Source organism: Chaetura pelagica, unplaced genomic scaffold, assembly GCF_000747805.2.
Source record: "Chaetura pelagica isolate M959 unplaced genomic scaffold, ChaPel_1.0 scaffold648, whole genome shotgun sequence".
Classification (NCBI taxonomy): domain Eukaryota; kingdom Metazoa; phylum Chordata; class Aves; order Apodiformes; family Apodidae; genus Chaetura; species Chaetura pelagica.
In genome coordinates this window covers 99,004-122,909 of record NW_009954321.1, presented here as the reverse complement: position 1 = coordinate 122,909, position 23,906 = coordinate 99,004, and the positions used below count along the sequence as shown (strand labels likewise).

At 37.8% G+C, this 23,906-nt stretch overlaps 1 protein-coding gene across 1 annotated transcript in view; it reads left to right on the top strand.

The window, feature by feature from the left end:
* The first annotated feature begins 339 nt into the window (after positions 1 to 339).
* Positions 340 to 23,906, top strand: part of NAALADL2 (N-acetylated alpha-linked acidic dipeptidase-like 2) — a 121,912-nt gene continuing 98,345 nt past the window's right edge. The window contains exons 1-2 of the mRNA XM_010004177.1: positions 340 to 427; positions 5,559 to 6,060. Coding sequence (XP_010002479.1) covers positions 340 to 427; positions 5,559 to 6,060 — 590 coding nt within the window. The remainder of the gene's footprint in view (positions 428 to 5,558; positions 6,061 to 23,906) is intronic.

The window sequence follows — 23,906 nt, the reverse complement described above, 5'->3', positions numbered from 1 at the left end:
TTCAAATAACAGTTTTGAGTGGGCTGATTGCTCTGATGTTTGCAAATGAGTATGGTAAAGAGTGAGCACCTGGAAAACTGAGCTGTAACCTATCTGAACTGGAGGGAAAAGCTGTTCCAAAAATGGAAGCCAAGCAAAGGCATCAGCACAACACGTACCACAAGGAATGCACAGACTCTGTAACAGCCATTTCTAGTGATCTGATTACGCTGCAGTTGTAATAAACCTCCTAGGTAGGCTTTGCATACCTCACCATGCTGTTAGCTACTGTAAGGTCAGTAAATATTTCTGGGTTTTGTTTCAGACAAATAGGTATTTGCAAGCTAAAAATGTCCGAGGATGCAGGAGGTGTATGGTAGCAGCACAAGCCCAGCATATGAGAAACCAGCTGAGTCTGCCTCATCTTTATGTGCTAGTTGTCTGCTGCGTGAGAAGGAGCTTCCTATCCGTCCTTTCTTTCAGCCCCAGGACTTGAGATGTTCTGAAAAGGCAGCTGACAAATATATATGCAAGTACCTATGTACATTTTTATGACCCTGGGGATTACAGCACACGTGGCTGACCCATTGGATAACTGCTCTGACAGGCATGGTAACTGGCCATCCTTGTGCCCAAACCAAGGTGTATTATAGCCCCCATTTTTGTCATGTAATCCTCCTTTGTATTAACTGTATCTTGGGCTACGTGGCTGTTCATGATATAATGAGATTGGTGAGAGATTTTGTTGAGAAGTTAAATATTCTACATTGTTCAAATATGCCAAAAGTGCTTATTAGTGTTATATGAAGAGACGACTTAGACTCAGTGATTAGCTGTGTTCTACGCAACTTCCTTGTCAAGTATGATCTCTGTTATGTCTTCTGCTGCAACACTGCTTGGTTTTTTGGGCTGTGTTCATCTTGAGTCACCTAGTGAAACCTGAACAACTGTTGACTTGTGTAATTTGGTTTTATGTGGTGGTTGTGCAGAGTGACAAGGAACTAAATTAAGTTGTCTTACTGTAACTGAGCTGGTTGCCTAGCCCCTGTCCCCAACATGAGGGTAGGGAGAGATCATAAGTGCAGAAAATAAAGTGATGATGGAAATACCACATTATTTTTTGAATTGCAGTGTCCTGTAATGTTGCTGTTGACAAGGGCATCATAATCTCTTCTGCAAACAACTTGTGTCAGGGATTTATAACTGATGGAATTTGTCTAGGCCTGAAACTTGACATCATCTCATTTAACCAAGTACTAAACTGTTGTCATATACCCTTCCTTTGAAGACGTGTTTGTGTAGTGGGTGTTGATTTCTGTGATAAGTGCAGCTCTTTGCCCTTTAAACATGTGACATTATATCTGCTTTGGGGGTTTGCCCAAAAGATTACAAAGACTTAATGAAAAAGCATTCTGTATAGAGCATACTGAGAAGAAAATCAACTTGAAAGAACCTTTAAAATGAGATTAACCACCAACTCTGGATTTCTTTGTGACTGTACCAAGGAGCTGCAATGCCTTTAGTACAGTGCTAGAGCAAAGCTTGAATTTTCAGTAATGAGCACAAAATGGCCCCAGACGCTTTGCTATGGGCAGCACGTTAGCACTTGACACTCTTCCTGCTGTGAACCAGCCTGCTAATTGTCTCAGCTGTTTATGAACTGCATTTAACAACTACACCACCAGTCACAAAGAAGCTACTGTAGTATATTCATATTGGTCTTTGCTTGTTGGTTTCATAAAATGTTAGTATAAGTTGACCTTTCTGTCTTAGAGTTCTTAACTGATGCAGCACCTTTCACACAGTCATTATATAGTTTTCAGAGGCTCCATTGATGAGGGAATCAAGCAGGAAAGCTGTCACAAAACCAGTTCCTGGTTGTTTCATAACAAGATACACCTATCAGACAGCATGTGAATGTGTTATTTTTAAGATCAAAGAGTGGGTAGATAGTTTTGAAATGGCCTTGTTAAGGCAATAATCATCAGATAAATCTGACTTGCCTGGTTTCTTGTGTACAGGTAATTGAAAGACTAGTTAGCACCGATTTGATACTTATCCATTAACACTCTCCCCACAAATAAGTGGAAGGATAGAAATGAAGGTCAACTTTATTGGTCATCAGCTTGGCTCTGTCCCGTATTCCAGATTTATGATCCCCTTTGCTGTCCCTACGAAATAGCGTTGAAATTTGCTCAGTGCATGTTCAGACTTCTGGCATTTTGCAGTTACTCTTTTTCTCTTTATACTAAAAAAAAAAAAATAAAATTGTTTTAACAACAATTAAATGTTGAAACAGCTTGTTGGCAGATGGGATGGATTTTCTGTCTCCTGAAGTTTTCAAAATTGTCTTTCAAAAATATGTTCATTTTATGATCTGTGTTATAAGAAGACTGAACTTCTGGATCATAGTGGTTTTTCTTCACTTTGTAGCTTATGCATATTTCTGTTGTCTTTTTTGTTATTCTCTGTGGTGTTTCCTTTAGTTTTCTAATTCCTATTGAAGATTATATTTAATATGTAATATTTAAACCATGCCACCTTTTTCAATCGATAAAGTGCTAAATAGAACTGCTAATCTAGATCACGTAGCACAAATGACTTGTGCCTTGAGAACCAGGAGACTGCTTTCTAAAATCACTATTGGCATAGTTAAATATACAGCTAGCCCTAATCTCACATACTTTGTGGTAAATTATGCTATGTCCTGCCACTCCAATAAGCCACTTAGCAATATTAGTAGAGTAAGTGAAGATGCCAACTGGGGTTACTCTTGCATTCTTTGCACTAACTAAAGTATGTGCATTGCTCAGAAGATCCCACACACCACACACTGGTCTCAAATATAAAACTGAATTGAATATTGATTTTTTTGCTTTAGTTCATTTAGTCGTTTGGGTTTTTTTTCTGTATCAAACGGTTTTTTGTATTTTTTAAAAAATTTAATTTGCAAAGATACAAATCTGTAGATCGTGGTTACTACTTGATGCATTAACTAGAGTAAGTGAAGATGCCAACTGGGGTTACTCTTGCATTCTTTGCACTAACTAAAGTATGTGCATTGCTCAGAAGATCCCACACACCACACACTGGTCTCAAATATAAAACTGAATTGAATATTGATTTTTTTGCTTTAGTTCATTTAGTCGTTTGGGTTTTTTCTGTATCTAACTGGTTTTTGTAGTTTTTACAAAAATTGAATTGCTAAGATACTAATCTGTAGATCGTGGTTACTACTTGTATGCATTAACAACCATTTAAAGAAATTTCATATGAATTTTTATTATGCACTTATAACTAAATTTGAATAAATTTTAAACAATAACATACTTTTAAAAAATATCATAAATACAGAGAAAACTTATCTACCATGGGTGTGGAATGGTCACCATTTATAAACTCGGCAAGATTAATATTTACCGTGCAACTGAATCTAAAAAAAAATCTTAATTCCTCTTCTTTGGGTAATATTGTAGTGATCTCTTAAAAACTTACTTGTCTAAAATGCTTTGGTAGAAGACTGTAGTAATTCCAGACTCAGATTTATATATCTATGGAATATATTAATGATTTATTTTGCTTTTAAGGGACAAAACCTTGCTTCTAATTTAATTTCTAATAAAAGCAGTATAAAATGGAGTTGGAAAGATGAGGTTGCTGAGCAGTTATTATCTAGTAATGACCTCTGTCATAGATGGTTTGCAGATTAATCTCTCCACCACCAAAGCAGAAGGAGATAGAGTGAAAGGGCAGATAAATAGTTTGAAAATCAGTTAGCTCAATTTTCCACAGAATAATAAATCAGTTGATGTCCAGGTGGTGCTTGGTAAGAAGCTTACTGCATCCAGAAGTAGCTCTGAGGTTGGTATTATTAAATATCTTCCTTATCAACCTGAATGAGGAGACAGTGTGATCCTTTGAGGAGCAGTGAGGTGATGGACAGCTGTGGGGGAAGAGGCTGACGTGCTAAATTGTAGAGCTACGGTTCAGAGGGACCTTCACAAACCTGGGGGCTGGGCTAGCAGAAAGTCCTGTGAAGTTCAGCTAGAATGGCTTGGCAGGGGTTAAGGCATTTCTTGATTCAGCTGGAATATAGAGACTAACATTTCTTATAATTTAAATAAAGAATGCAGATTTTCACACAAATTTAAGGTGGTTTAGTTCAGCTTACTCAACTCTGTGGCTTTCACTGCATATAGAAAAATGTGGACTGCAGGTAGAGTGATTTGTTGATGTTTGCAGTACCTACCCTTGAAATGCTTGCCTCAGGTATGGGCTGTCTTGACTGTTCCTTGACTGCCTGACAGTTGCAGGGGAGATATATTTATGTGACTGTACAAGGAAGCAGGATCAGTAAATTGGTATTGTATAGAGCAAGAGAGCCTTTCAGTGGGCAGTAAGCTGTGTCACAATATCAAAGCTCTCTAACCCTTTGCTCTCTTCAGAGAGCTTCAAAAAGCAAAATTCTCCTTTGCCACTAGAGTAGGTTCATCTATTATGTGGCCTCAGTAACATTATTTGGAGGTAAGTTTTAGAGAAAGAAAATGTCTTTAAATGTAAAAATGGAGGGATAACATAGTGTTGAAGGTGTCAGTCTGATATCAATCACTGTGAGAAGTTTAATCTTTATCTTAATTTAACTATAATTAGTGAGTCTGATGTTTGAAAAGCCCTAAATTTCAGATGCTGATGTGATGAAATAGCTCTGGTCAAAGTATGGAGGAAAATAGCACCCTATTGTTGCAGTCTGTTAAAAATGATTTATTGAAAATTGACTTTGAATGTTTGTATTGGAGGTCAGAGTTCCCTTTAGAGGGCTCATGGTTCCATAGAAATATCTGGAAGTGCCACAGATATGCCTTGCTATTAAAGAAATTATTTTGATATAAATTATTATCTGGCAGTGCTTTTGATTCATTAAAATGGGAAAAATAAGTGGAACAAAACAGCTGGGACAGTTTCTAAGTAAATTCATCAGTCATTCAGGAACTATGCATTTAAAATAGCTATAAATAATAGAAAGCTCCATCTAAGTGGAAGCCTTTTATTGATGTGTAAGTACAGTGTCACCCTGAAATTTCTTTCTCCACTTATCATTTCTTTGTGTTTAGAATCAGATCAAGCAAGTGATACTATTTCTACTTTCTCAGCTTTATTTTAACAGCATTATTTTGGGTGAAATGAAATTGATACATAGAGTTGTTACGGTTTGAAATTACTTTCTGGTAATAAATAATTGTTTTGGAAGCTCTGTGCCTTCAGTCAGTTTTTAATATTATCTTGGGGACTGACAAAATAATAGGATAACTTTTGGGTTTTGCCATTGGCACTTATAAATCCCCTTTATTCATAATATTACTTTATATTGTATTCCTTTAAATACCTTCTTGATGTTCATGGACTGCTGATCCTACAGAAGACGACAGGAGGCTGGAAACAGAGTGAAATACTGAGAATCCAGATTTTGCTTTTTATTATATATTCTTATTTCTCCTAGATTTACAAAAAAAAAAAAAGTAGGCGATTTATGTAGACATAAGGAAACAAGCATTTAGGGTTTAAAATTTCTGTTTTTACAGATAAAAAGATGGCCTATCACAAAGTGAATGCAGACCAGAGAGCACAGGGGCACTCCCCGTACCTTGACAACGATGACCTCCAAGCCACAGCACTGGAACTGGAATGGGACATGGAAAAAGAGCTGGAGGAACCTGGTTTTGATCATTTCCGATTGGATGGTGCAATCCAGCATCACCGAGGAAACTCACAGAGCCCTGACCTTGATCTTGAGCCCATCCAGCCATCATCTTCTCCAAAGGGAAGATTCCAGCGGCTCCAGGAAGACCCTGAGTACATCTCACACTATACGAGACAGGCACCAAAGAGCAACCGCTGCAATTTCTATCAGATACTGAAAGTATTTTGCACTGCTTTGATTTTATTTATTTTTGGAATTGTAATAGGATATTATGCACACAAGAAATGCCTTTCTCCCCCAACATCTCACGAAGCAAGTAACCTTCATATCTACCGTGAAATTCTCAAGGACATCAAAGCTGAAAACATTCAACAGATTTACAGGTACGTAGCTTGATGTGCTTTTGTCTAAGTGCAATCAGGTGACAGTGTTAGGCTTCCTGTGATTTGTTTTTGTGGAATCCTTTTTACAGATCTTGACTTTTTGTGTTCAGTTTTCTTGTGATGCTTGGGAAGATTTCATACACATAAATGAAATTGGAGTAACTTTTACCAGTGTGGATTTGTGTTAGTTGTTACAGTTTTTGCTTCAGTAACATTCTCTGTTGCTAAATAGATTCATATGAGCATAAGTGTACAGGAACTGAAAAACATAAAGTCAAAGTGAATAGAAATATAGACAATAGACCAGCTGTCCTAGATTCAGTCAATAGTCACATAACATTGTTGAAAAGCAAAATTTTACATGGTGTTTTGTAATCTTTGGTGCTTTCGGAAAAACACATCGAAGATCTGGCAAATAAGTGAATCCTGCCTTTGTTTTTCAATCTATATGGTGCAGTACATAGTCTGCATAGCTTTAGGAGTGAAAAAAATAATTTGGAAAGACTGATTTTTGGGTTTTTTTGGTGCCTCTTTTATGAATATAAAATGTCGTAAAATATCTACAGACTGGGTTTGATTTTAATTTATTTTTTTCCCATGTAGAATCTCTTCTCTGCTTTGAAAGTTGACATAACACATTTGTTTCAGAGTATAATCACTTTTCTGTAGCATTGAATGTGGAAGAAACTAGGTTTTCCTGCCAACTTCTGCATGTTATTTTTATATGGGGGGGAAATGAGCTTATTTCTTGGCTTCCGGAACTGCAAGTTCCTTTTCCATGATACAGGAAAGGCATTGCAGATTTTTGTTATCAGTACAAGTTCAGAAGCAGAAGAACTTATATCTGAGGTTAGAAAGGATTCTTGCCATGGACATCCAAAGTGTTATTCTTGAGCAGATGGCATTGTAAGTAGTAGGCATTGAAAGTAACCACAGAGGTTTTCTAACATAACTTGTCTTTTATTATAATTGCTAAACCAGGCCCAAAATTATGAAGTGGTTATTACCATGTTTTGAGCTAACATTCTCAGTGAATTTAAAGGAAAAAGTAGGTATGAAGGATTTCATGGCAGCTTTCATGTGCTGAACTGCTTCTACTTTATACGAATATAATTATTTTCATAATGGGAAAGGTGATGAAAGGTTTTGAAAAATGTTTATTCTGAATGGTAAAAAAAAATAAACTCTTTATCTTCTAAGACAGTAAATTGAACTGAATTCTGTCCTTAGGGCTCAGTCATGAACAAAGTCTTGGACTAAGCTAAGCCCTACTGATTGGGCATTGCAAGAATTACAGCAAAATGTAGGGAAGTCTGTCAGTCTCAGGATAATACTCCCTATGTTTGGGGACTGGGAATCACTTGCTATTTAATTATTTCAAAGAGTAGTTTAAGGACATCCCTTTTCAAACTCTTAATCACTTTTCAAACTATTTCAGCTAGCTATTAAAGTATTAGTAAGAATCTTTAGCTAAAATGAATTATATGAATGGAATGTAAACTTACCTGGTCGCTGTCCTTTAATTAACATAATTCTTAGCATTTGGTAATATTTTTCTACATAATAGTATATTTTCAACAAATGTAGTCAAGCATTAATTCAGCTGTGTATTGATTCTCTGTGTAAACATATCATCAATGCATCTAGTGCATTACCCACAAGAGTTTTCTTAACCCAACTCTGATCTGAAGCTGCTTTCGTCCCATGTTGTATTACATTGCTTTCCTTTCACATCTGTTTGGAAAGAGTCTGAGCTGCTGCAATGAAACCTGCATATACATAGCCCCACAAATATAGAACACTCAACATACGTTGCCTGGGGGTAGGAGGGGGAAGCTCAAACGTGACAAAATCAATATATGTTATTATAAGACTTTTTTCCATGTTGTATACTTTGAGTTACTAGGAATAGTGGCAGCTGCTTAGCTTGCAGTTTCTAAATATTAGTGAGAATTACATTAATTTTCATACCTTACTACTTAGATCTGACCAAATAATGGTAAGAGATTTTGCTAAAGAGTCCTGATAAAGGACTTAGGAGAAACATGTATAAAAGACACAGCAGTGCCAGTCATGTTGCCCAAGCAGACCTCACCTTAACGTGCTTGTAGCTCTGGAGAGGGAACTTCCTATTGGGATGAAATCTCCAGCAGTCAGATGCGGCTTTGAGGATTGGGGCCCTCTGGCCTTCTGAAGAGGTTGCAGAAGTGCATCAGGAGATGTTAGGATTTGGACAGGATTCTGTCTAAGTTGAATTAAGCCTTTTCTGCCAATCAGTGTTAGGAACGGAAGGTCATATAGAATAACAGCAGTCTGCACGCTTTGCTGACGTGGGAGATGTAGGTGTTCCTGTCCAGCATCTCCACTGGAGGCTCTAGGTGACAACTCATGTGCTGTCATCCCCTACTGGCCAGGTCCATGTTAAGCATTTTTCCCAACAGAGATACTAGAAATAATGAAGTAAGAAAAGTCACTGTATGGACTTTTATTCCTTCAGGTTCACACCTGACTTTCCGTGAAACATCAACGCTACAGAAAGTCAGTGCAATTTAGTACTGCTGTTATTAGTAACCTTGGCCAAGTTGCCTAATCAATTATATAGCCTAAATAAAGATTATCTCTGCAAGCCTTTTGAACACTTCTGCCCAGCCCCTGTAGGGAAATGCTTACAATGTTGATGTTAAAAAAATAGAAATTGGTTTACTCTTGATGTTTCAAAGGTTTCAAGAGGACCACAAGTTTTCAGAGATGCCTGAAAGGGAGAAAGGAGTCACCACAAAAAAAACCAAACAAACAAGCAAAAAAACAACACCTGGAGAGTTTTCCTTACACTGCCATGCAGTGTTACATGCTGATGAAAATTAGGACAAATATTCTTAATAGTACTCAGTCAGTAAAGGTAACATTATAGTGTGAATACTAAATATGCTCAGATAAATATTTATAAGAAATAAAACCTACCCCATTGTACAGGCAGAGTCAGAATTGCTAAAAATAGGCATAATTCTGCAAAGATCCCTGAACTGATAGGAAGCCAGTACTATTTATCTGTTTGTGCCAGGAATATGACTTTTCTTCAGTTTTCTTTTGGAAGGTATATGAAAAGGTTTTAGTTCAAGCCTAGTGTAACTTAGGTCCCTCAAGCCTTTAGGGTGAATATAAAAAAGACATAAATCCTACATCCAAAAGAGACCAGGTAGAAGCTGAGCTACAGAATACCTCAGGCACTGTTTAAAATTATGTCTGTAACCAGCAAAACTTACCAGGGCAACACAGATGGACAATGCTGAAAAAATTTACAGGCTGGAAGTAGCCTATCTCCTGGGACAGCTAAGTTGGGACTCCATGCAAGATTGAGTTCTCAGAGCCCTTTTAGAGCATGGCAAGAGGGCATAGCTGGAGCGTAGTCATCTATGCTTTGAGTCCATGGTCTTGCTCCCTGTTGAATGTGTCTGCAGTTCTGAAATATAATTGTTAGAACAGGGCAAGTCCTGCTTTCAAAAGCAATAAATGTGTTTAGATGTGGAAGGCTCCGAAGTTTATAATGAATGCTGAAGGTCAGAAGAGGCAGACTTTCAAAATAGAGAAACATCCAACAATTTTGCTAAGCACACTGGAATTCTCAAAAGTAAATGAGCCAAATTTTCAATAAAAACCTAAGATTTTTAACTGTTTCTTAAATTGGGATTTTGTTTTCTAATATTGCTTAAGTGCAATTGAAAATTCAGCTGATTTTTTCTTTCTTGCTATGTGTAAAAAGGGGGAAGGCAAAGAAGCGTATCTTTACCTTGTTGCTGTGTATCTGCCAGATCGTTATTCAGCAGATTTATGCTTATGGTTAATGTATTTATTATGGTTTTAATTTTTTTCCCTGTTTTTTCCCAAGCTAAAGTTGAGTTTGCCATTTTTGCTGTGTAATGTCCCCTCTGCCTCTTCGGTGACATTTTTCTTGCCCAACCTACAGAAAGAAGAAAAGGGAAAAAAATCTGAGATGCCCTGGTCTGGGGTTGGAGGAAGCATTGTCAGTGGCTTCAAGGTTACTGTCATGAGCTGCCAAGATTTTTATTGTCAGAGTTGGTGCTAAGCTTTTATATTTTAGAATGCTGAATATTTGAGTTTTGTTTGAAAGCAATTTTGGTGAGTGTTTCCAATTAAGGTTTGAACTTCGGTGTGTGTTTCAGTTAACGTTTGAGTTGAATGTTATTAACAAAATCTAAAGGGACAAAGCAATTAAGCACAAAAAGTAGCAGAAATGCAGTTTTGTCACAGACCTTTCAGATTATAACTGCTACTGTTCAGTCTGGCATCTTTTTTCTTAAAGAAATTATATTGTGTTGCATGTTTAACAGTGCTGAGCATTTCAACAGGAGAAATACGAAAGGTGTTGTTTTTTTTTAAATTTCATATGAAATGATGTCAGTTTTGTTGCTCCAAAATCAGATAAAAATTAAACAATCCTATTTTTATTATTTTTAAAAATTTGGGGCTGTCATAATTTTTTAAGAAGTTGCAATTTTGGGATTGAGTTCTGCAAAATCAACTGATAAAAATTCATGTTGAAAAGTAAGAGTGAAGAAAAATAGGGAGCTGTGTTGATGTTGATGAAAACTCTAGCTGTACTTTGTCAGATTAGTTGATTCTTTATAACATTATTTTTAAAATGCTCTTAGCTTTATAATGCTTTATTCTGTATTTCTTTGAACAACCATATGTCTCCATTGCTATCAGATTCACAGTCTTCTTGTTCTTCTATGATTGGAGGAGCACAGATAGAAAAGTCTTTGCTTAGGTCTTCGTCCAGTATATAGAGCAGCTCCTACATTTCTGCTTTTCATCCTGTATATTCTCACTCAAATGCCTTCCTCACTAACATTTTTCACTCCCCTCGAGCAATGGGGAGGTTTAAATCCCATCATAATACATCTAGTTGTAACTAATTGTCCTTTGGAGGCATATGTGTTCCTTCTTCCAGATGGTAATATCACCTGTAAAATCTCACAAATCCATCTCTGGCAAGAATTGATTTGTCACTGGTGCCTGGTGCTATCCATAACTTAAGCTTAATTCTTTACAGGGCTCTGGGAGAGCAGACAGCAGCAGCTCTCCTACACGGTCATGGCCAAAGAAACAAAAGTGCGTATGCAGTGAGAAAAGGAGTTTACTTGTTGTTTTGAAAGTGAAGTGAGAAACGTCCATACCCAAGTATTTCTTGTCCCTGATCAGTTATGATCAAGTACTGTTAAGACTGTGGAGCCTGAAACCTTTTTATCATGTAAAGCCTGCAAAACACAGACATGGCAAGTAAAAGCCCACAACTTGTCAGAAAATTTTGGTTCTGGAGAACACAGCTGAATTTAGAGACTGTTGCTTGGCAAAATCATCCATTGATCTGAGCACTTATCTTTGTGTACCCTGTACACAAACAAATTATATTTTTTATCATGCCCACATTTGAAATATGCTCATCCTATTCCCTCCTGTATATCAGTCTAAGGTATTTATTGTATTACCATAAAAAATGCAATTAATAAATATAGTTAAACTGAGTCTGAAGTCCTTCCTACTACACCTTTAGAAATGGATGTTGGCATGTTTCGGGGTCATTGGGAGCTACATGATCTCTCCAGATTTCTTTCACGCTCTGTGTAATCACTTGGGATTCTCTTTATTCACATGATAATTTTGAATGTGTATTTATAAGTACAAAAGCCCCTTTTGAAAGGAGGTAAGAGTAATGTCAAACAAGGGAAAGTTGCTACCTTCCCAGAGAAGAATGGCTCTGAGAACACGAGGAGGTGTCTTTTGTGGAGCAAAGATGCCCTGAATGACCTGAGCGGTGTCTGTGGAACAGTCACTTGATAAATTTAGGCTCCAGATACCCACTGATGTAAAATCTTTTTCCTTTAAACAAACAAAAAAGGTTATGTCTGTACTTCAGCGGTATTAGTTGAAAGGCTTGTCTGTTTTACAGTTTTTTTTTGTTTTCATTCAATTTGCCTCTCTTTTTTTTTTCATTTTTTATTTTTAATATATGCCAAATACAGCTTTTCTGTAGATAAACAGGCTGTAGTGCTTGACAAGAGGTGTATGTTTGTGCCTCTTCGGGTTAGTTACTGCATATGCTTATAAAATTCTTCTTCCTTTTTGAAGAAATGTCTTAGCTAATGGTTTACTCAACATTATAAGGATGCATTTCATGTGTCAAGTCCACAATATGATTCACTGAGAAAAAATTTATTCTTGGTTGGTTTTTTATTATTTATTTTTTTAACAGCAACTCTAAAAACATGTTAATATTTTAGATGTTAGACTTGGAAACTATTAGCAGTAAAGTCTGATGGTTGTGTTATACCTATGTCCTTTGTAAATGAATTACATAGTGTTGCCTTAAAATAATTTTTGTAGGAAGTGCACCAGTGTGATATAATAATGAATTAGATCCAATAAGCTGTATGTTCACTTTGGCATAATAAGTAATGCGTCCCCTGATAAATTTCTTTATCTGTCACAGCCCACATGAATGGCTTCTGTGTTACTGCTTCTTTCTCAAAGAGAACATATAGTTTTGTGCTAGGGAAAACAGAAAGAAAATCACAATTGGGCCAACTTACCAGTACAGAAATACTTTAAAAGACAAAAAGAAAGGATTTTATTCTGCCTTCAAGAAATAAGAAAATAAAAAAGAGGTTTTATCGAAAGAAGAGGGAGGATGTATGTGTTGTGTGTTATATCCTAGGGTGGACATCATATGTCATCAAAGTGAAAACTGAGGATGATGCTTTTGACTACTTGTGTCTCATTCCTGGATGTGTATTTTGTGAAATAACAAGAGGTACAGACGAGCTACTCAGGAAGTTTTGAAGATTTTTATTTTTTTTCATTTATTACTGTTTGGTGTGGTGATGTTGTTTTGTTTGTTTTTTTTCCATAAATCTGCCTTTTGTGGTACAGTGTCTGTTTCAATGCAACATCTGGAGGCTCAGGAATTTGAGAGGGGAAGATGGAGGACAGCTCAGTACTGCTGAGAGGCTACAGATGACACAAGGGACTGAGGGTCACAGTCATGTTCTGCATTAGGTGGAACAGGACCTGACACCTGACCTTCTCCCATTGGAGTGTATTCCTACACAACTGTGTGTTGTTACAGTGCCTCGTGTTTTAAGAAGAACCACAAGTTCTTGATAGGCTAAAGAGTGTCAATGAACGCTGCTCTGATCATGTACTTTTGGATTGCATAATATTACTTCTTTTAAAATTAAGAGATTGCCTTGCCAAAATTGCTTCCAACTCATCATAGCAGAAGTGTGGTTAGGATTTAGAGACAGAACCAATTTCCATGGCCATTAGCTATCTACCTCTTTACCGTGACTGCTGAAAAGTGTGGGGCAATTTAGTCCCAATTAGAACAGCAATTGTGAATGGTGACAAGTACGACTCTTTCTAATAGACGATGAAATGAGCTGTGTCAGTGTGGGTGAGGGAATAATTTGCTTCTTAAATGTCTAGCATACCTCATTCTTGCCTGCTCAGGGTAACAGACAAATCAGGGAGGGACTGATTATACCTTGAGTCTTCCTGTTTGCTTGGACATCTGCTGCCCGCAGGACATCTCACTCTCCTCTCTGCCTGTAGTTGTTTGGTGCTGTTTGTAAAGCTTGAGTTTTTAGGAAATTATTTCTGTTTCAGCATGAAAAGCTGCAACAGATGGTTAAACATCTATGGATTGTAAAAAGCAATGCCTTTTAAAAAAACCTTTGAGTAGCAGGCTCGCTATTTGACTTCACCCGAGTGATGAACCATCCTGGTTGTTGACTGGTGCAACCTTCTTGGAAGAACCATCTCCTGGCCTTGTTCTGTTCAGTAGCTCTTGCACATGTAACTGGAGAATATCAGTGGGTTTCTTGTCCCAGACTCTCATGTCCTCTTTAAAATAATTTTTCAAGAGAGACCACAGGTGGCGTCTCAGTGGGTCCTGTCCCTCTCGCTGCTGTCTTGTAGCAGGACGTCTCTTCTTAGTGGCTGCAACACGTGACCAGTTGTCTCTAGGAAGAATCTGGAGATTACTTCCCCACCTATTTGGCATCTTGTTGTTCCTGCCAGTCATTTGTTCAATGGCTGAGGTGTGGAAGTGAAGAGAGTCAGAGAGGAGGTCTCCATACTGTCGTGCTTTGAAAGCTACCTCACGTACAGTTGGTCTCTGATAACCTTCAAAGCATCCCATGAAGGAGAATATATGGGCATGTGCTGCTGGTACAGCCTGAACAAACCTCCGGAACATTTGCATGTCACACTCAACATCATCAGGATTTGTGAGTCCATCTTTATCATAGATCACCTCTCGCACAGCAATCTCTCTCAAGTAGGTGATGGCTTTCTCAAGAGTGGGTGTTCTGCTTCGGCGCCATTCGATGTCACCCTTGTGGGGGTATCTCTCTCTCACAGCTGAAAGAAGTTGGTCCCACAGAGTGGTAGTTCCTGTCTTACTACTAAGTGCTCTGTCAATACCAGCATCTCTGGCCAGGGATCCCAACTGCTTGGCTTCTCTCTCATCCACATTGTGGGTCTCAGCACCACTATCAAAGCATCGGAGCAGCCAAGGAAGGGCCATGGACGGAAGAGAAGGGGGGAAGAAGAAGGAAGGAAGTTGTCTTCTGTGATCTCTGACCTTCCTCTGAGCTTACGTAGATATATGGAATGGAATATCTTTGGCCAATTTTGCTGTCTGTCTAACTCAGCCTCCTACGGGGGGGTCACAGATCTCCCCATAGTGTCTGAGCCGGCAGAGTGCAGGTGCGGCCTTGAAGCCTCAGTAGTTAGAAAAACATTCCACTGTCTTATCAGCCTAGCAGAACACACTGTTGCTAGCTACAAGAAAGCTCACTGAAGGAAAAAAAAATCAGTAAAAAGAAAAATTGACTTCATCCTGGCTCAAACCAGGACACCCGAGAAAGAGTAATACTTGACTAGACATTTCTGAGTGATTCTGGTGCTGGCTAAAAGGCAGTATTTAGAGGTAAAAGACTTGTGTACATTGCCATCCATCAGTTTTATAGGTGTAACCAAACCATATTTCTTCTGAAGGAAAAAAACGTGTGACCTATGGAAATTATCACCAGTTTTCATTTTAGGCCAAATGCTTCCAATGAGGAAATACCAGAGGATGCAGAAATCAGACAAAATTGTCCTTCACTGTTCAGTCCTTGGAACTCAAGCAAGGACAATCAGCAATGTTGGCTAACGGTTCCAGAGATTTAAAAAGATGCAGAGAAACAGAACAAAACCCCTTAACAATTTAATTAGTGGCACTAGGTACATGGGCCATCTACTAATTGCTTGAACAACTGTAAGAGTTTGCTCCTGCTAAGGTAACTGTATTGGTGCTCAGCTTCTCAGCAACAGTGTGCTTAGAAGGTGGCTGTTTTCTCCGAGGAGGTGGTGGCATAGGGCATTGCAAAGAGTTCTCTTCTAAAAGTTCTTATGTGCCAAATGCTTGCAAATTCCTATTTAGGATGCATCCCTCATTAGCAGCCTGTAAAACTGAAGCCTGTTGATACTCTTGAGATACAGTGTTTGAGTGGAGAGCTGTAATTCCATGGTATGCACTGCAACAATTAGCCATTAGTTTCCTGCCTGTACACATAAATCAGATTAACAAAGCCTCGAGGGGGAAGAGTTTTCACAGCCTTTTTTGGTGGTGCTTTGACATCCAGTTCCCCACAGTCAGCACCTATGACAGCTATTTACTAGAAGCCTGCTAATAAGTCAGAATGTTACCAGGACTGCAATTTGTTGTGCAGTATGAAGTAACTGTTCATGCAGCATTCCTAACTGAGAGCTACTAAGGAGCATTGCTAGGAATCGATCAGAGATAATGAAATTGATACTGTCTGAATAATAATCAATTTTAATAACAGTCTTTTACAGTAGCCTGGCATTAAGGGGCTTCTATTCTCAATTCAATTCTCTTTGAAAGTTGATGAGTTTCTGAAGTGTAGGAGCTGCCACACTGAAACAAAAATGAAATGTATTGAAAAGTTGGGGCTTTTCTCAGTAATACTGGAACTTGTACAGCATTAGACTTTTCAGAATTAAACAGGTTGTTGGCTTTTTTTGAGCTTCTAGAGTACTCCTTACGGAACAAGAAGTTAAATAATGCAGAAGGTCTGTATGTATGTTTTTTCTTAGTCTTAGTAACAGGTAAAGTTTAAATGTGTGAGATGTCTCATCATGTGAGCTGATGTCTTTCCCTGGACACGTGTAACCGACACAAAATCACATACATATGATTTCATGATGATCTAGATCCTGTCCAAGTTAAAATACCAACTCATACTCTGCTTATTGTATGAGTATTTTTTCAAGGGTGAAAAGATTGAAATATTCCAGTTAGTTGGAGTCTTCTCTATTTTTTTTTTCTTTTAGTAAAATATAAAAATTGAAAAGTGAATTGAAATGTCACTATTAAAGTATCTGAATGGCTCAGAAGTAAAACTGTTTGGAAATCCTGTTTCTTAGAAACTTAGATGTTTATTCCTAGTTGAGGAGCTTTGTGTGTGTGTTGACATTTCCTGTCTTCTGTATAGTTTCACAGAGATGGCTTTGCACCAGTGCAATCAGAAGCATAAAAGCTCAACATAATGTGGTAGTCCTCTGGTCTTTCATTTTTCATAAGCAGATAACACTTGGGAGTTTTGTTCATTTTACCTTTTTTAATGGGTGCTCAATCTTCATTAGCTGATAGTCTAATTAAGTGGATTTGTGTGAGGGGGGAAAAGGTCACTATTGCTGTGGGAGTTAGGGCCTCATCAAAGATGGACTTCTCTCCAACAAATTTCAAAAAGCTGTTCAGAGTTAGAGAATAGCTGCATTAATAGATGTAGTATTTATCCTGTATAATCCAGAATTGACCAAATGACCAAAGCTTTGAAGTATGCTAACTTGACTCACCTGTCCAATGCTTGGGTTATGCTCTAGGGGATAACACATTTTGTTTCTGCTCAAGTGACAAACTGGAGCCTGTAGACTGGAGAAGCCCAGGACTTCTCCAAAACATCAGGAGAGGAAGCATTGGGAAGAAGGATTGATAGTTAAAAATGGTTAAGGAGTCCATGAAAATGTCACTATGCCTTTGATGGAAATTGTTTTCTTTGTTCCAGCAGAGCAGCTGTGATTTAACAGAGAGCTCACATATGTACAGTTATGATTGTGGCATTGACAGGAACATGTTCCCGGTGGTTCTGGAATCTGTTTCCTGTCGAAGGCTACAAGAGCCAACACGGATGCATTGCAGCTTGAGACCATTTAACTATTTAAATAGCTGACTGAATGCTGTTTGCAAGCAAAAGGTGGTAGCTCTGGGTTGCTTGTTTCATAGCCATTTGTTAGTAATAGTTATTGAAAGCTTTTATTTTTAACAAATGCCAACGTGGGCATTTATGAAATGGGCCCTGCGATGTGCAGTATTAAAGAAACAGACAAGCTTAGAAAAAGACCATACGGTCATGAATAAAGTTTCCATTTCTTGTCAACTATTTAGGGAACAAAGCAAGAAACTGAATTATTCATTATCTGCTTAGTGCAAGGCAAATGGAACCTGCTGCTGTGTTGCTAGCAGTGCAAATAGACTTAAAAAATACTAATGGTTTTCTTCTGTGTCATCATGCTTGTTTTTCTTTGCTAATATTTCTGAAAACAGTTGAAGAAAATTAAGCCCTGTGACAAAAAAGAGTTAAGTCTACATAGTTCCTCAGAATCTTAGCACAGACCCTGTAGGTGTTTTTCTTTCTAAATTATTCAGCTTATGTGCTAAAAAGATAGATAAGACGTTGTGTGTTGGAAGTTAATACAGGTATTTCTTTTGTTCTCACGGAAATTTTTTTGCTTTTTAAAAATTAAAGTAAGCTTTGTAAGATGGTTTCCTGAAGACAGGCTTCATCCTGGCTCAAACCAGGACAATATTTATATACTTGTCTATTCATTTATGGAAGGGCTTTTGTGCATATATGAATACATACATCTAATTTTGCATAATGGGTGAAGTTCTGTCATCTACTCAAAACTGTCTTATATCCTAGTGCCCAGTATGATTTCTCCTGGTGGTTGTTGCTGAAATCTGATTGCTGTTCTAACCCCAGGGCCAAAACTACTGTCTGTATTGTTCTCTAGAAATAGTAAGAACTCAAAATATTATTATGACTGTGTTATAAACGATCAGAGAGTTTTTAAGGAGACAGTTCTACACAAGACGGGCCTCAGGTCCTAATAAAGTTACTTGTTTAGCATTTGATGAGAAATAAATATAGTTTGGAGGGCTTATTCATATTGAAATAAGTATTATTTAAAATAACATCAAGTTAGTTGACCACTGCAGAAATATTTCCACATGAAAATTGATATCTGGGCTTTTTCATCTGTTCCGGGAAAACAAAACAACAAACAAGAGCCAGTGGCTGAAAGATGAAGCATTAAATTAAAAATATAAGTATACCTCACAGATAAGGTGATGAATGGAACAAATTTCCTTCTGACTTTATCTTGTGGATGCTCTTTAGCCAAACTGTCATTAAAGTGTTCAACACAAGGCAAAATATATGTCTGCGGCCTAGAAAAGGCAAGGTGAGAGATGACTTAGTAGCTTCTTTCTAATGTTTTTTTTTTCTGATCTCTGTTTCATCAGTCTTTTCAAAGATTTTATTGAAGCATAAGGAGTTCAGTTCATTTTTTAAATGTACAGAAAATATATTGAAGTGCAAGTTTGAAAACCAGTTGTACATCAGATGTGGAATGAGTTCCTCAGAAGGCAGTGCTGTTCTCTCTCTTTTGTAATCATAGTAGAAGAACAATGTGAAAAACTTTCCTGCTTCCAGATGTAAATCTAGAACATGGATCCTCTTTTTTGAATTCCTTAAAGGAACAGGAATGTTTTTTAAATAGGATATTATTTTTAAAACCAAGACAGTTAACTCTGAATTTTTGACCACGTTTTCAAGTTACAGTCAGTATCTGTGCACTGAGAGCTGGGGTACAGCCCTCGTGTCTTGGTGTCCGTAACTCTGAGTACGGGAAGCAGCAGGCAACAGCTGCAGGAACACACAAGGTGATTTCTAAGCGTGTTCTGCAGCACTTGTAAAAACTCAGTTAAATGAAAGTGACTGTGTTAATCTAGTTTATGCCTAGTCTTGTTATGTTATGTCAAGTAAACTCACAAGTAAGAAAAATTTTGAAAAGACTGCAATGATTGTCCTGGTGGCAGTGTGGCCCTGTTCTTGTAAACATCCCGCTCCCTTCACATGGGTTTCTGGCATAGAATAAAGCAGTTGTTAAAATGCAGTTCAAGTCTGCACTTGTCAGCTACGGTCAGATGAGACTGGATTCCGCATTTCTTCATCAATTATCTTTTAAAAACACATGATGATAATTTAATCTGATACAGGATGCTAGCATAAAACTTCTTAATTTTTTTAATTACCACTTTTGTTTATTGAGCTGTTTTAGCCAAGATGCCTGAGAGGGTTTGATATTAATATTCTCATTTGATTTATAAACCAAACCAGAACAGAGGATTTGGACTTTTTGGGTCATAGAAGCCAGGGCAGAGCTGGATCCTGTCACGGGGCTGCTGGAAGGCACGCAGAGCTGTCCATAGCACTGAGGCCGTGGGGCTTTATCTGGGATTTGCAGCTATCCACTAGCAAAACTTTTTCCTTTTTTTGTGTTTTTTGTTTGTTTCTTTTGTTTTGTGGGTTTTTTTTAAAGTCACTGTTCAAACAAGAATAATGTAGTGCTATTTTAGAAATATAAAGCTAAAGAAATTAAATCCTGCTTTAGTCTTACGGATTTGGGAATTGTTTTTCATGCTTTCATCACATCCTGGCTGGATTAATCTAACTCTTTTTTGATAGTTTTGCCAGCATTGCTGCTGCTGAAATAGTGTGCAGGCTGTAGAGGCAGCAATGATGAGCAGCTCCCTGAGGAAGAGCAAGACTTGCAGAGGTTTAGGTCTCTTTTCTGTCTCTCTCATTTTCTCCTGTTTTCTTATGTTTTGAAGTTAAAAAGGTCTCACTGTTTGGGAAACAGTTAATTAGATCAGGAGGAGTCATACCTGGGATTAAATGCTGGCAGTGTGACTGGATTCCTTCCCCTTGGTTAACATAATGAAGACTGATATTTAAGATCAAATGATCCTTTAACAAATTAGGGCCTCAGGTGAGTGAGAAACTCTTCAGGGACATTCTGGCCTAGTGCCATCCTTGCCTTGCCAAGGAGGCTGCAGGGTCCCACCAGAGAAGCCGTGTGGTGGCCTGGAGGGCAGGGCTGCCATCTGAGGTCCCGAGTTACTAGTTGTGCCGCGGGAGCAGGGACACCAGGTGCTGCCGGGGCGCTGTGGGGAGCCCGTGCTGGCCGCTGGCAGGGGCTGAGCGCCGCCACGGCCTCTTGCTGCCTCCACATCCCAGCCATGGGCAGGGCACTGTGACACAGATGGGATGAGGATTACAGTGGGGTCGTGCTAGCACGTGACAAGCTGCCCTCGTGGCCTAGTGAGGTGCAGAGACAGGTATTTACTAAATACAGCATGAACAGGGCCTGGTCTGTACCGTTGTGCTGCTGCTGTGGCTGCAGTTCAAAGCTTTGGAGCAGAGCGCTCAAGTTTGGTTTGTGGCAGGCTCCAGGTGGGCACCCTGCCTCTCTGGCATGTTCAAAACTGGTCATTTCCCAGATTATTTTGGGAGATTGTCACAATTTTTCTCACAGGAGTGTAGAATTCTATGTACCAAATCTAAATGTCTTGCTGTTTGGCTGCCTCTCCTCAGTTAATGTTCCTGAACAGCCTGAGGGAGATCCCTGGGTCCTTCCAGAGTATCCAGGGTGAGCTGGGTGAGCTCCTCAAAGCAAAGGCTGTGATGCCACCAGTGTCTTCTGACTTCAGAGGGACTTCATCTGAGGCATCTTTGCTCCCATGTATTTGGTTTCTCCAAAACAGCTGACCCTCTTTAAAATCTGGTCTTGTTTGATTCATCTCAGATTCAGAGCAGCTGACATTTCGGCAGCACAGTTTCAGCATAGGATGGTATATTTCTTTACACACAGAGAAATTACTTTATCCTAGAAAGAATTCAGGATGTTTGCATTTGAAATGTGGCTACTGAATAATTCAGCCTACCCAAAAAGAATTAACTTTAAGATTAGGTTATATACTGGATCTTTTAGTGCATAAAGACATTTTATCACCTTTTAGTTATTGCATGCTAAGCATGTCTTGCTGATTGCCTTATATTATGTGACTCTTCAGCAGTGACAGAGAACAGATTTCTCTAAAGATGAGTTTTAAGTATGTGTTACTTGCTTTTGGGCTACTCACAAAGAGTGCCTTTGGGATAAAAATGGTGATATTCCACTTGTAATTCATAATATATTACTCTAAAGGAAAAGTTGTTACTTTTTCTAGAGTGCGGGGGAAGTAATTTCACACAGAGAAGGATGGCAATATTTGTCATAAGGCTCACTGTAGCAGTACACAAATAGTTTCAAGTTTATTGTGCCAGACTATGATGCAGCATGTAAATAGTGGACCATAAAAGCAGTAAAAAAATAACTTCAAAGAAGTCTAGCCTTATTGAGAATGATAGGGCAGCTATTCCAGAAGCAACTAAAGTGTGTCATAGTACTGTCTTTTTGTAATCCTTTAAATAGATGACTTGATAGTAATGGGAAATTAGTGTTCTTTTCTAGATTCACCTCCAGCTAGAAGATGTATCTTTAAGCTTTTTTGTATTGCAAACAAAGTTTTAGATTCTTTTTCAATTGCATATGCTGTTAAAATTTGAAAGAAAAGCTTATTTTTCTTTGCCCTCTCCGATGTTTCAAATCCTGCAAGCATTAGAATGCATTGAGGATTTGTTCAGTATTGTTATAGCTGAGAGGGAAATTATCAATCTCTGTTAGCATATTTTTGAGACAGTATTTAGACTACCCTGGAAATATTTAAGAATATTTTTAGTTACAGTATTACTCAAGTACTGACTTTGAGAGAGACTGTATTCTACTAGACATGGCAAATGAGTGAATATTTGCTTTCAAGTAATTGTGTGGCTCTGATTGTTTTTAATAGAGGAGAGCTCAATGAAAAAGTCACTTTTTCTTGAAGGCCATGCATCAAAGTTTTCAATTGCTGTTTACCAGAGGAATTTCAAACCCACTGGAAATATTATATTATTTACCAGCCTTGGTTAAAGTACAGCTTCATAAAATTGTTATTTTTATAGTTAAAAGTTGACATTTTTGGAGGAGGCTTCATTATTTAGGGAAAATGAAGATTGGATTAAGACAAGAAGGGCTCTTTGATAATATTCTACTTTCATTCCTTTCAGAAAGTTTTTTCTATTTTAATTCATATTTTATTTCATCAAATTAATTTTTAAAAAGTGAAAAATACAAGCATCAATTGTGATGTGAGCATTAGTATGCACTGGGAATCAGAGAAGCATGAGCTCATGCTGTTTGGACCCTTCTTGGAAGAAATAATCAAATATTTTACCTTAAATTCCCCTTTCCCTGAATATTGTGTAGAATTTTTTTCATCTTGTGTCATTACATTTGAGCAGAAGGGAGTAGTTGAGTAAATATGGATTCAGACATTGCTGGGATTTAAATTACTATGGTTGCAGTTGTAGGTAGAAAGAACTTGAAAAACATAATAAAGATGAATCATGAATTAAAATGAATTATAAGTATCACTTTAAGCAATATGCTGCAGATGATTAAAATGGAGCTGTTCTGAGAGAAGCAGAAAGGCATGTGATGAGCTAAGGCAAATAATATCATTTTTAAATTCTCCTGAAATATTTTCCTCTGATTTTGTCACTGAAATGTACCCCCCCACACACCAGTTTATAGTTGCTGTTGAAACGGCTTAAATATATAAGCAGCAGAAAGATACATTTGTTCTCTTTCAAAGTAGATTTTAATATTTGTTCCTGATTCATTTTCAGGTTTCTTGGTATGCACTTACTTCCTTGAATTTCCCACAGTTGTTCTGAATTTACAATTGTCTAAGTTTAGAGTTTTTAAAACAAAATCGTGATTATTTATAGTTAGCAGTGTGACCATTTTAACATTTTTGTTAAGTGAGATGTCTAGTATGTCTTGGCACACCTAGGCAATATGGAGTAAAACACTGAGTTGTGGCGTTTTTTTTTTACTTAAATACTAAAAATTAGCCATGGCTATACATAATTTTGGGATGTGTCCCAAGAATATCAAAATGGGTCACTTTACAACATTGATATGCACTTGTTTTTTGAAATCATTTTAAAGAAGTATTTCTGTGCATAGAAGGACAAATAAGACCATGGAAGTATGGATTTTCAAAATCTGGTTTGTCAAATATGTAGGCTGGAAACTCTTAGGGCTGGTGAATGTTTTTATTAGCTGTGCATACAGCAGCCAGTGTTCTGGAGTCTGTTCTGCTCTTCTGTTTTGAGCCACTAAAATGCCAATAACCAGTAGCAACAGTGCTTTAATTTTTATAAACTTTATGCCCGCACGTGTAGCTTATACTTAAATTTTGAATGCACACTTAGCCATCTTTGTGTAAAATGAGAAAATTGTAAGCATGGAATTGGAGGGAGAGGGAAGCCTCTGCTGATAATAAAACCTGAATTGTTGAAGTTCAAGTAAAGGCCGAATATTCAGAACTGTATCTGAGACTTCAGATGCCCTAAAACTTACTATGTAAAAATGACTGAACACTTCAGATTAATTGGCTTGAAAGTGAAGTGCTTAGAAGATATATTTGAACCTTAAAGTAATTTTGGCAGCTAATTTTATCTGCATGAAAACGAAGTTTT